A 14,970-nucleotide genomic window follows, 5' to 3' on the forward strand; every position below is an offset into this window, starting at 1 on the left:
CCCGGACACCACACACTGCAATACACCCGGACACCTCACACTGCAATACACCCGGACACCGCACCTTGCAATACACCCGGACACCTCACACTGCAATAAACCCAAACACCACAAACTGCAATACACCCGGACACCGCACACTGCAATACACCCGGACACCGCACACTGCAATACACCCGAACACCGCACCTTGCAATACACCCGGGCACTGCACACTGCAATACACCCGGACACCTCACACTGCAATACACCCGGACACCACACACTGCAATATACCTGGGCACTGCACACTGCAATACACCCGGACACCACACACTGCAATACACCCGAAGACCACACACTGCAATACACCCTGACACCACACACTGCAATATACCTGGGCACTGCACACTGCAATATACCTGGGCACTGCACACTGCAATACACCCGGACACCACACACTGCAATACACCCGAACACCACACACTGCAATACACCCGGACACCACACACTGCAATACACCCGAACACCGCACACTGCAATACACCCGAACACCACACACTGCAATACACCCTGACACCGCACACTGCAATACACCCGAACACCACACACTGCAATACACCCGGACATCCCACACACTGCAATACACCCGAACACCACACACTGCAATACACCCTGACACCGCACATTGCAATACACCCGGACACCACACACTGCAATACACCCGAACACCACACACTGCAATACACCCGAACACCACACACTGCAATACACCCGGACACCACACACTGCAATACACCCGAACACCACACACTGCAATACACCCGAACACCACACACTGCAATACACCCGGACACCACACACTGCAATGCACCCGGACACCGCCCACTGCAATACACCCGGACACCGCCCACTGCAATACACCCGAACACCACACACTGCAATACACCCGAACACCACACACTGCAATACACCCGAACACCGCACACTGCAATACACCCGGGCACTGCACACTGCAATACACCCGGACACCGCCCACTGCAATACACCCGAACACCACACACTGCAATACACCCGAACACCACACACTGCAATACACCCGGACACCACACACTGCAATACACCCGAACACCACACACTGCAATACACCCTGACACCGCACACTGCAATACACCCGGACACCACACACTGCAATACACCCTGACACCTCACACTGCAATACACCCGGACACCACACACTGCAATACACCCTGACACCGCACACTGCAATACACCCGAACACCACACACTGCAATACACCCGAACACCACACACTGCAATACACCCGGACACCACACAGTGCAATACACCCGAACACCACACACTGCAATACACCCGGACACCACACACTGCAATACACCCTGACACCACACACTGCAATACACCCGGACACCACACACTGCAATGCACCCGGACACCGCCCACTGCAATACACCCGGACACCGCCCACTGCAATACACCCGAACACCACACACTGCAATACACCCGAACACCGCACACTGCAATACACCCGGGCACTGCACACTGCAATACACCCGGACACCGCCCACTGCAATACACCCGAACACCACACACTGCAATACACCCGAACACCACACACTGCAATACACCCTGACACCGCACACTGCAATACACCCGGACACCACACACTGCAACACACCCGGGTACCACCCACTGTAATAAGAGAAGGGGCGGTACTAGACCTAATCCTAGGGAATGAAGCCAGACAAGTGGTAGAAGTGTCAGTGGGGGAGCATCTCGGGGACAGTGACTATATAACTCGATAAGATTTAGGGTAGTTATGGAAAAGGACAAAGATGGGCCGGAAATAAAGGTACTGAATTTGGGGAAGGCCGATTTCAATATGATAAAACAGGATCTGGCCAAAGTGGACTGGGAGCAGCTACTTGTAGGAAAGTCTACATCAGACCAGTGGGAGTCATTCAAAGAGGAAATCGTGAGGTTCAGAGCCAACATGTACCCGCTAAGGTGAAGGGTAGGACCAACAAGTCCAGGGAACCCTGGATGTCAAGGGATATAGAGTACTGGATCCGGAAAAAAAAGGAGGCTGTTGGCAGATTCAGAGTGCTGAAAACAGCGGAGGCTCTAGAGGAGTATAGAAAGTGTAGGGGGGTACTTAAAAAAGTAATTAGGAGAGCGAAGAGGGGACATGAAAAAACACTGGCGGTCAATATAAAGGAAAATCCTAAGGTGTTTTATAAGTATATTAAGGGTAAGAGGATAACCAGGGAAAGATTAGGACCCATCAGGCATCAAAGTGGCAATCTGTGTGTGGAGCCAGAGGACATAGGTGAGGTTTTAAATGATTACTTTTCATCTGTGTTCACTATGGAGAAGGACGATGTAGCTGTGGAAATTAGGGAGGGGGATTGTGATATACTTGAACATATCAGCATCGAAAGGGAGGAAGTATTAGCTGTTTTAGCAGGCTTAAAAGTGGATAAATCCCCAGGCCTAGATGAGAAGTATCCCAGGCTGTTATGTGAGGCAAGGGAGGAGATAGCAGCGGCTCTGAAACAAATTTTCAAATCCTCTCTGGCCACTGGGGAGGCTCCAGAGGACTGGAGGACATCGAATGTGTTACCATTATTCAAGAAGGGTAGCAGGGATAAACCAGGTAATTACAGGCCGGTGAGTCTAACATCAGTGGTTGGGAGACTGTTGGAAAAAATTCTGAGGGACAGGATTAATCTCCACTTGGAGAGGCAGGGATTAATCAGGGATAGTCAGCTCTGCTTTGTCAGGGGGAGATCATGTCTAACTAACTTAATTTTTCAAGGACGTGACTAGATGTGTAGATGAGGTTAAAGCAGTTGATATAGTCTACATGGACTTCAGTAAGGCTTTTGATAAGGTCCCACATGGAAGATTGGTTTAGAAGGTAAGAGCCTATGGCAAATTGGATCCAAAATTGGCTCAGTGGCAGGAAACAGAGGGTGATGGTCGAGGGATGCTTCTGCAAATGGAAGCCTATGACCAGTGGTGTACCACAGGGATCGGTGCTGGGACCCTTGCTGTTTGTATTGTACATTAATGATTTAGACGTGAATATAGGAGGTATGATCAGTACGTACGCAGATGACACGAAAATTGGTGGTGTCGTAAATAGTGAGGAGGAAAGCCTTAGATTACAGGACGATATAGATGGGCTGGTAAGGTGGGCAGAGCAGTGGCAAATGGAATTTAATCCTGAGAAGTGTGAGGTGATGCATTTTGGGAGGTCTAACAAGGCAAGGGAATATACAATGGATGGTAGGACCCTAGGAAGTACAGAGGGTCAGAGGGACCTTGGTGTACTTGTCCATAGATCACTGAAGACAGCAGCACAGGTAGATAAGGTGGTTAAGAAGGCATATGGGATACTGGCCTTTATTAGCCAAGGCATAGAATATAAGAGCAGGGAGGTTATGATGGAGCTGTATAAAATGCTAGTTAGGCCACAGCTGGAGTACTGTGTACAGTTCTGGACACCACACTATAGGAAGGATGTGATTGCACTGGAGAGGGTGCAGAGGAGATTCACCAAGATGTTGCCTGGGCTGGAGCATTTCAGCTATGAAGAGAGACTGAAAAGGCTAGGGTTGTTTTCCTTAGAGCAGAGAAGGCTGAGGGGGGACCTGATTGAGGTATACAAAATTATGAGGGGCATAGATAGGTTAGATAGGAAGAAATGTTTTCCCTTAGCGGAGGGTTCAATAACCAGGGGGCATAGATTTAAGGTAAGTGGCAGGAGATTTAGAGGGGATTTGAAGAAAAACATTTTCACCCAGAGGTTGGTTGGAATCTGGAATGCACTGCCTGAAGAGGTGGTAGAGGCAGGAACCCTCACAACATTTAAGAAGTATTTAGATGAGCACTTGAATCGCCATAGCATACAAGGCTATGGGCCAAGTGCTGGAAAATGGGATTAGAATAGTTAGGTGCTGGATAGCCGGCACAGACGTGATGGGCCAAAGGGCCTATTTCTGTGCTGTATAACTCTATGACTCTCTATAACCCGGGCACCACCCACTGCAACACACCCAGGCACCACAAACTGCAATACACTGGGGCACCACCCACTGTCATACACCCGGCACCGCACACTGCAGTATGCCTGGACATTGCCCACTGCAATATACCCGGGCACCACACACTGCAATACACCCGGGCACCACACACTGCAATATACCCGGGCACCACACACTGCAATACACCCGGGCACCACACACTGCAATACATCTGGGCACCACACACTGCAATACACCCGGGCACCACACACTGCAATATACCCAGCCACTACCCACTGCAATATACCCAGCCACTGCCCACTGCAATACACCCGGGCACCACACACTGCAATGTACCTGTGCGCCACACACTGCAATACACCCGGGCACCACACACTGCAATGTACTTGTGCGCCACACACTGCAATATACCCGGGCACCACACACTGCAATATACCCGGGCACCACACACTGCAATATACCCGGGCACCACACACTGCAATACATCTGGGCACTACACACTGCAATATACCCGGGCACCACACACTGCAATACACCCGGGCACCACACACTGCAATGTACCTGTGCGCCACACACTGCAATATACCCGGGCACCACACACTGCAATATACCCGGGCACCACACACTGCAATACACCCGGGCACCACACACTGCAATACACCTGTGCGCCACACACTGCAATATACCCGGGCATCACACACTGCAATATACCCGGGCACCACACACTGCAATACACCCGGGCACCACACACTGCAATACATCTGGGCACTACACACTGCAATATACCCGGGCACCACACACTGCAATATACCCGGGCACCGCCCACTGCAATACGCGAGTGTCGTCTAAGGGTCTGAAAGGGTTATTCGTGAGGCAGTGTAAAGAATACCGCCCACCACGAGGATGTAAAAGATCATGTGGGAGAGACTCGAGAACAGATACAGCGTGGCTTTTGAAGAAGTCACAAGGCTAGTGTGGAATGTTTCGAGTTGTTATGAAATAAATAGTCATATTTAAAGTCTAAGAATCCCTCTGGCTAGATGCAATACGGTGGCAGCATACAGAACCAAACTTGTAATGTGGTGATCAGTGGTGGATCCTACACTCAAAAGAAAAAGTTTAAAGCAAGTACCATCCTTCAGTCAGAAGAGAGATTTAACACAAGCAGCTGTAAAGCGAAGAAAAAAAACTATAGATCTCAAGAGGCGGAAAGAAGCTCCATAGAATGGAAGCGTGTCTGCCTGCAGATCAATTTGATTGATCGGATGAGTTATAGTGCCAACTGTCGAGGAATCGCAGTAAAAAAGGTCTTTGAAGAGCTTAAAGCAATTTTCTGAATGCATCAAGGCTAGAAAAGAGAAAAACACAGGGAAAACCCACTCCTTCACTCGGGCGGAACACAAAGGTGAAGAGCGGGAAACCCCCGACAAGCACACAAACTGCCGAAAAGTGTCGGACACTCCCGAACACAGCAGGGAGACTCCATTAAGGCAGCCACACCTGAAGACAAAAAACAAATAACCTGCAGCTCCCAAAGAAAGGGCAAACCCCTAGATCAGTCTATTAAAACAGCAGGGAACTCTCAACAGCTGTGTCAACTCCAATAAGCAAGCTGAATAAACACATAAAGTGCTCAAGCAAAGGAAAAAGCCCTAAAACAGCCCATCAAAAACAGCAGGTCACATTTGAAAGCACCTGCTACACTCCATTAAAGCAAGCCAGCCTGAAAAAAAAAGTTTCTTAAAGGGGAACACACTAAAAATGTCTATAAAATAAAACAACATGGATCAAAAATTGGGAATGCCGGAGGGTTTCAAAAGTTATGACGGACCCAATTAGATTCAAAACTGGGTATTATGGAGGAAATGATTTCTCAGATTTAGAATTGCATCTAAGTTGAACAGCAAGTCTGAAGCAGAGCAAGTGAATAGGCTATTAGATTCAAATGGTGCGATAGCTGAAGACATAATTGCAAAACAGGGTCTTAATGCAACATTTGCCAAATTCGCTGAAGTTTTAAAAGCTTCTGATTCTGATTTCAATTTGCAGAGTCATAAGATTGTAGAAAGAACAAAATTCAACAAAAGGGTCCAGAAACTGAGTGAATCGATCAATGCTTTTATCAATGACCTTTACAGACATGCAGAGGGATGAGAGTTGGAACCTTAAAGATGAATTGATAAGAGATTGTATTGTTGTGGCAGATGATTCCATACCAGACCTTTTACAGTCTAAAGACCTCACCCTGGATAAAGCTATTCAGCTGGTGAGGCAAGCTGAGGACAGGAAGAACAACAGAGCAATCCTGCGAGGTGATAAGGACCTGGGTTCAGGACACCTCCTGCAACTATTCAGTTCCTACACCAGAGGGCTGAAATAGAGGCAGCAGGGAAAAAAGGTACACTTAGCGAGGGGTGGGGGAGCCAAAGGCGCCATTAAACCCTGTGAGTGATGTGGCACCAAAAGTACCCAGATGCGCAAACAATGTCCTGCCAATAGAGCAGAATGCTTTTATTGCAGAAAAATAGGGCATTTCAGTAAGATGTGGCGAAATAAGATCTCCACTACCTCAAGCTCTTAAAGGACAAGCATTTAAAAATAGAGAGGTTAACGAAGCTAAACAACCTCCTGCAACAGACCAATGGAAACATTTTCTTGGTGAGACCAATGATACGAATCAGGCATTTTGGTCTGCAGATATATATGTCAACGGACATATCACTAATTTCTAACTTGACATCGGAGTGAGTGTAACGGTCTTATCAGACAAAGAGCCGGGGCTTTCCACACATTTTCTACAACCAACAGAAACTCAGTTAAGTGGCCCAGGAGCAGTTAAACTTGAAGCGGAGGGGAAGTTACAGGCAACACTTCAGTACAAGGGAAATCAGATATTAGAAACACTGTATGTTCGAAGAAATCAGGAGTTCTCATTCTTAAGTAGAAGAGTTTGTATTAACCTACATCTTATAGAAAAAGTAGAAGAAGTTTAAGAACAAAAATCCAGGAGTCACTTCCAAGAGGAATTCCTGTGATTGTTCAGAGGTCTGGGGAGACTGAACCAGGACAAAGTGAGAGCCCCCCCACTCCGCCCCAATCCCTTGACCTGAGCACAGCAGTCTGCCAGAAATCCCGCCCAATGGAGAGAGAACCCGCACAACACAGCACAGCCAGCCACGTTGCTCAAAGACTACCAGAGCGAGAAAGAGAAATGCAGCAGGTTCCTGCAGGAGTTCAACACGACAGAGAACTCGGGAAGAAGCGAGTCCAAAAATGTCATCAGGTGCAGAGACAAGATGAAGGATGCATCTGTGTCTGCCAAAATTGCGAGCAGGGTCAGCCACAACAGAGTCCCAAGGGTAAGAGGATAAAATCTCTTTCGAACACAGAAGACACTTTACCATCATGGATGATTGGTATATGACGGGAGACTGGTGATTCCAGAGTCACTCAGAATAGACATCTTAGAGAAAATACACCAGGGTCATATGGGCATAACTAAGTGTAGAGTATGGGCTCAGGCATTCATGTGGTGGCCGTGAATCTCCAAGGATATTGAAGAACTAATTTCAAATTGTGAAGTATGTGCCATTCAGACAGGGTCAGAGAGAACTTTTATTCTCACCCCAATTCCCAACTAGACCGTGGGAATGATTGGTGATGGATTTATTCTTCTTTGAGGGAAGATCCTATCTAATTACAGTTGATTACTTCTCAAGATGGATCGAAGATAAGTGAATGTACACAAAAACAACTGAAGAAGTCATCAAGAGTTCAACAAGAAGTTTTCGCAATACATGGTATACCTAATCAGATAGTATCTGATAATGGACCGCAATTTGCAAACGATTACTTCATGCATTTTGTGGAAAACTGTTGATTTGTTCATCTAACAAGTTCTCCTGTGTGTGCACAATCAAATGGAGAAGCTGAGTGAGCAGTCAGAACCATTAAAACTGTGTTGAAGAAAAATCAAAATTTCCAATTAGCACCACTGACATACAGAACTACTCCACTATTGTGCGGACTAGCACCATCAGAACTCTTAACGGAAAAGAAAACTTTGAACACAACTTCCAATTCTACCCAAGAAGTTACTTCCAGGGTTACAGAGCAAGGATTATTTGCGAGTACAAGACAAAGAGTCATATCAAAAGAAACAAACACATAATTATAACAGGTACCAGAAACCTACTGGAGTTGTCAGAAGGGTAAAAGGTATGGGTACGAGACCAAAATAGAGGAGTCATTCTCCAGAGCGAGAACAATCAGCAATGATCTTATATACTACGAGCTCCAGAAGCTACAATATGGAGAAAATAGAAGGAATCTTACTCCTTTCCAGCAAAGACGTCAATCAGTCACACATTTAGACGAATCAGATGTTGAAATGGAAATTCAGAAAACACTCAACACTACAAACTTCAATGAAGGCCGTCCAAGTCAAGACGCAAGAGACCAGAGAAAGACCAAACATCTACATCTGACGATAACAAGATCAGGGGGAGCTGTGAAGCCTCCTGCAGATTGAAACTAAAAAGTGAGAGACTTGGGGGAGATGGGGTAAATAAAAAACTGAATGTATGCAAATATATTTTCGGATAAAGCCTTGGGCAGAGATGTAGGATAAAGGTCTGAAAGGATTAATCGTGAGAGAATGTAAAGATTATGGCCCACCATGACGATGTAAGAGATCATGAGAGAGACTCGAGAACACATACAGCATGGCTTTTGAAGGAGAGACACAGGCGAGTGTGGAGTGCATATAGTTGTTATGAAATAAATATAAATGTTTAGGTACTACAGACTAAGAACCACTCTGGCAATATTCAAAACAGTGGCAGCATACAGATCAAACATATAAATAACACAAACACCACACAGTGCAATACACCCGGACACCAAACACTGCAATAAACCCGAACACCAAACACTGCAATAAACCCGAACACCACACACTGCAATAAACCCAAACACCAAACACTGCAATAAACCCGAACACCACACACTGCAATAAACCCAAACACCAAACACTGCAATAAACCCGAACACCACACACTGCAATAAACCCGAACACCAAACACTGCAATCAACCCAAACACCAAACACTGCAATAAACCCAAACACCAAACACTGCAATAAACCCGAACACCAAACACTGCAATAAACCAGAACACCACACACTGCAATAAACCCGAACACCAAACACTGCAATAAACCCGAACACCACACACTGCAATAAACCCGAACACCAAACACTGCAATACACCCGAACACCACACACTGCAATAAACCCGAACACCAAACACTGCAATAAACCCAAACACCAAACACTGCAATAAACCCGAACACCAAACACTGCAATAAACCCAAACACCACACACTGCAATAAACCCGAACACCAAACACTGCAATAAACCCAAACACCAAACACTGCAATAAACCCGAACACCACACACTGCAATAAACCCGAACACCAAACACTGCAATAAACCCAAACACCAAACACTGCAATAAACCCGAACACCACACACTGCAATAAACCCGAACACCAAACACTGCAATAAACCCAAACACCAAACACTGCAATAAACCCGAACACCACACACTGCAATAAACCCGAACACCAAACACTGCAATAAACCCAAACACCAAACACTGCAATAAACCCGAACACCACACACTGCAATAAACCCGAACACCAAACACTGCAATAAACCCAAACACCAAACACTGCAATAAACCCGAACACCACACACTGCAATAAACCCGAACACCAAACACTGCAATAAACCCAAACACCAAACACTGCAATAAACCCGAACACCACACACTGCAATAAACCCGAACACCAAACACTGCAATAAACCCAAACACCAAACACTGCAATAAACCCGAACACCACACACTGCAATAAACCCAAACACCACACACTGCAATAAACCCAAACACCACACACTGCAATACACCCGGACACCGCGCACTGCAATACACCCGGACACCGCGCACTGCAATACACCCGGACACCGCGCACTGCAATACACCCCGACACCGCAGCCTGCAATACACCTGGACACTTTCGCACTGCAATACACCCGGACATCATCTTCACTTGGAGTATACCCATCATCGTGTTGTGTGGCACTACAGCTGTGCTAAATGGGATAGATTCTGAATAAATCTAGCAACTCGAAACTGGGCATCCATGAGGCGCTGTGGGCCATCAGCAGCAGCCAAATTGTACTCAACCACAATCTGTAACCTCATGGCCCAGCATATCCCCCACTCTACCATTACCATCAAGCCAGGAGGCTAACCCTGGTTCAATGAAGAGTGCAGGAAGGCATGCCTGGAGCAGCACCAGGCATACCTCAAAATGAGTTGTCAACCTGGTGAAGCTACAATACAGGACTACTTGTGTGCCAAACAGTGTAAGCAGCATGCGATAGACAGAGCTAAGCGATCTGACAACCAATGGATCAGATCTAAGCTCTGCAATCTCTGCCACATCCAGTCATGAATGGTGACGGACAATTAAACAACCATCAGGAAGAGGAGGGTCCACAAATATCCCCATCCTCAATGATGGGGGAGCCCAGCACATCAGTGCGAAAGATAAGGCTGACGCATTTGCAACAACCTTCAGCCAGAAGTGCTGTGGATGATCCATCTCAGCCTCCTCCTGAAGTCCCCAGCATCACAGATGCCAGACTTCAGCCAATTCGATTCACTCCATGTGATATCAAGCAACGACTGAAGGCACTGGATACTGCAAAGGCTATGGGCCCTGACAATATTCCGGCAATAGTACTGAAGACCTGTGCTCCAGAACATGTCACGTTGCTATCCAAGTTGTTGCAGTACAATTACAACACTGGCATCTACCCGGCAATGTAGAAAATTGCCCAGGTATGTCCTGTCCACAAAAAGCAGGACAAATCCAACCCGGCCAATTACCATCCCATCAGCCGACTCTCAATCAGTAAAATGATGGAAGGTGTCGTTGACGGTGCTATCAAGCGGCACTTGCTTCGCAATAACCTGCTCACTGATGTTCAGTTTGGGTTCTGCCAGGGCCACTCAGCTCCTGACCTCATTACAGCTTTGGTTCAAACATGGACAAAAGAGCTGAACTCCAGAGGTGAGGTGAGAGTGACTGCCCTTGACATCAAGGCAGCATTTGACCGAGTATGGCATCAAGGAGCCCTAGCAAAACTGAAGTCAATGGTAATCAGGGGGAAAACTCTCCACTGGTTGGAATTGTACCGAGCGCAAAGGAAGATGGTTGTGATTGTTGGAGGTCATACATATATTAATTATATATATTAATAATTTGGACTTAAATGTGGGAGGCATGATTGGTAAATTTACTAATGACATAAAAATTGGCCATGTAGTTGGTAGGGAAGAGGATAGCTGTAGACTCCAGAAAGATATCGATGGTTTGGTTGAGTGGGCGGAAAAGTGGTAAATGGAATTCAATCCGGAAAAGTGTGAGGTAATGCATTTGGGGAGGGCAAATAAAGCGATATTGATCTCACAATAAAGGGGACGATATTGAGAGAGGTAGAAGAAGTGAGAGACCTTGGAGTGCATGTCCACAGGTCCCTGACGGTGGCAGGACAGGTAGATAAAGTGGTGAAGAAGGCATATGGAATGCTTTCCTTTATTGGCCGAGGTTTAGAATTCAAAAGCAGGGATGTAATGCTGGAATTGAGAATTATTTTTTAAATTAGGCAGATGGGTCTTGTTAAAAAGATGTCAACACCCCAGCAATGCAGCACTCCCTCAGTACTACACCGCAGTGTCAGCCAACGTTAACTATTCCCTATTGCTGGAGTGGAGCTTAAACCCATGATCTAACAATTGTTGGCGATACAAAAATAGGTGGGAAGGCATGTTGTGATTGAGGACACAAAGACTCTGCAAAGGGATATAGATAGGTTAAGTGAGTGGACAAAAGCTTGGCAGATGGAGTTCAATGTGGGAAAGCGTGAGGTAGGAAGAATAAAAAGGCAGATTATTATTTAGATGGAGAAAGACTACAAAATACTGCAGTACAGAGGGATCTGGGTGTTCTTGTACATGCAGGTGCAGCAAGTAATTAGGAAGGCAAATGGAATTTTGGCCTGTATTGCCAGGGGGTTAGAGTTTAGAAATAGGGAAGTCCTGTTCCAACTGTACAGAGTGTTGGTGAGGCCACACCTGGAATACTGCGTACAGTTTTGGTCCCTGTATTTAAAGAAGGATATACTAGCATTGCAGGCAGTTCAGAAAAGGTTCACTAGGCTGATTCCTGGGATGAAGGGGTTGTCTTATCAAGAACGGCTAAACAGGTTAGGCCTTTATTCATTGGAGTTTAGAAGAATGAGAGGTGATCTTATTGAAACAAATAAGATTCTAAGGGGGTTTGACAGGGTAGATGTTGAGAATATGCTTCCACTAGTGGGGGAATCTTGAACTAGGGAACATAATTACAGAATAAGGAAGCACACATTTAAAACTGAGATGCAAAGGAATTTCTTCTCTCAGAGGGTGGTGAATCTCTGGAATTCTCTGCCTGAGAGAGTTGTGGAGGCTAGGTCACTAATTGTATTTTGGAAGGAGGTAGATAGATTTTTGAAATCTCGGGGAGTCGAGGGTTAGACAGAGCAGGGCTGAAAGAGGAGTTGAGGCCTGGGACAGATCAGCCATAATCTTATTGAATGGCAGGGCAGGCTTGAGGGTCTGAATGGCCGACTCCTGCTCCTGCTTCTTATGTTCTTAACACCTCAGAGCGGGAATGTTAGCATCCGAGTCAAGCTGAGTCAAACAACAACAACTTGCCTTTATGTAGGGCCTTTAATGCAAATATATGTCCCATGGTGCTTTGTAGGAACGTAATCATACAGGATTTGACACCAAACCACATAAGGAGATATTAGGGCAAATGACCAAAAACTTGGCCAAAAAAGTAGTTTTTAAGCCTTAAAGTAGGAGAGAGAAGCGGAGAGGATTGGAGAGAGAATTCCAGAGTTTAGGGTCTTGACAGCTCAAGGTGTGACTACCAATGGTGGAACAGTGAAAATGGGGAATGTTCAAGAGGCCAGAATTGGTGGGACAAAGAGATCTTGGAGGGTTGTGGCACTGGAAGAGATTACAGAGATAGGGAGCGGTGAGGCCTTGGAGAGATTTGAAAACAAGGATGAGAATTTTAAAATGCCATTGTAGATCAGAGAGCACAGGGGATGATAGAGGAACGGGACCTGGTGCAAGTTAAGGGGACTTGGTGCGTGTTAAGGATACAGCATCAAAGTTTGGATGAGCTCTAGTTACAGAGAATGGAAAATGACAGACTGGTTAGGAGAGTCATGGAAAAGTCAAGCCTAGAAGTAACCGAAGAATTGTCCCATGAGAACTAATATTCAATCCAAAGGGTTAAAAATATTATTTGGATTTCCAAAATACTTACATATGTTTGTGGACTTTTCATTTGGTCCTGCAAAACAGAAACATAAATTATAACCTTAGCCAATACTCAACATCTTAGCTTCCTAGAACCAGTCCTGTGGGGGTTCAGCTGTGAAGAGCCATAGATTCAAGTGAAGGAGTTACTGCTTCTCCCTTTCTCCTTTCATTCTATCCAGTTCATAGACCCACAGTACAAAACTGCGCCTAACTACGGCGATACAGTTAATTAGGACATGTCATACTGGGGCAGTAAGGGGCACCGCTGGCAAATGCATGGGAACACCACCAGCTGCAAGTTCCCCTCCAAGTCACACACCATCTTGACTTGGAACTATATCGCCGTTCCTTCACTGTCACTGGGAGAAAATCCTGGAACTCCCTTCCTAACAGCACTGTGGGTGTACCTACCTCACATGGACTGCGGCGGTTCAAGAAAGCAGCTCACCACCACCTTCTCAAGGTTAATTAGGGATGGGCAATAAAATGCTGGCCTGGCCAGTGACACCCACATCCCTGAATGAATAAATAAAATTGGGGCTGAGGCTCATTGGTCGGGAAAAATAGAGGGAGCTTTCGGGTGAAAAGATTTTATCTCTTGGGGATTGGAATACACACGGGTGGAAGTTACGCTACATTTTTAGAAAGCGTTTTTCAGACACCATCTTGAGTAATTGCGTTCAATGCTGGGCACCACACCTCAGGGAAAGTACATTGTCCTTGGAGGGGTGGGGTGCAGTGGAGTCACCACAACAGTGATAGGGCTAAATGAGTTAAATGATAAGGTCAGGTTCCATAGACTAGGCTAGTATTCCCTCAAGTTAGAAGATTAACGGGTGATCTGATTGGCATGGTTAAGATGATTGATGGATTTGATAGGGTCAGACAGTGAAGAGAAGTTTTAACCAACAAAACCCAGGACTTAAAGGGAGAACTAGACTGGTGGGGAAAGAGCAATGAAACATTGAACAATGAAACATCATCTCTATGCATCGGGGAAAACATTTTGACTGCACTTTCACAGCACTTCCAGAATCATAATTTTTTTTATTCAGTTCTGGGATGTGGGCATCGCTGGCTAGGCCAGCATTTATTGCCTATCCCTACATGCCCTTGAGAAGGTGGTGGTGAGCTGCCTTCTTGAACCGCTGCAGTCCATGTGGGGTAGGTACACCCACAGTGCTATTAGGAAGGGAATTCCAGGATTTTGACCCAGCGACAGTGAAGGAACGGCGATATAGTTCTAAGTCAGGATGGTGTGTGACTTGGAGGGGAACTTGCAGTTGGTGGTGTTCTCATGCATTTGCTGCCCTTGTCCTTCTAGTTGGTAGAGGTCGTGGGTTTGGAAGGTGCTGTCTAAGGAGCCAATTACATCATCAACTTTTGACAATTATTAAATAACTACAAAGGATATTGAACCCGCTTTGTTTTTTTCTTCTTATGGACTAACCCATATTGATTAATAAATCTAGCA

At 46.0% G+C, this 14,970-nt stretch overlaps 1 protein-coding gene across 3 annotated transcripts in view; it reads right to left on the reverse strand.

Annotated features, from left to right (window-relative positions):
- The window catches only part of LOC137368897 (pikachurin), a 251,771-nt gene that overhangs the window by 199,429 nt on the left and 37,372 nt on the right, over positions 1-14,970 (reverse strand). For all 3 annotated transcript variants that reach the window (XM_068029148.1, XM_068029149.1, XM_068029147.1), the window contains exon 4: positions 13,501-13,527. In XM_068029148.1, coding sequence (XP_067885249.1) covers positions 13,501-13,527 — 27 coding nt within the window. The remainder of the gene's footprint in view (positions 1-13,500; positions 13,528-14,970) is intronic.

Source organism: Heterodontus francisci, chromosome 4 (genome assembly GCF_036365525.1).
Source record: "Heterodontus francisci isolate sHetFra1 chromosome 4, sHetFra1.hap1, whole genome shotgun sequence".
Classification (NCBI taxonomy): Eukaryota; Metazoa; Chordata; class Chondrichthyes; order Heterodontiformes; family Heterodontidae; genus Heterodontus; species Heterodontus francisci.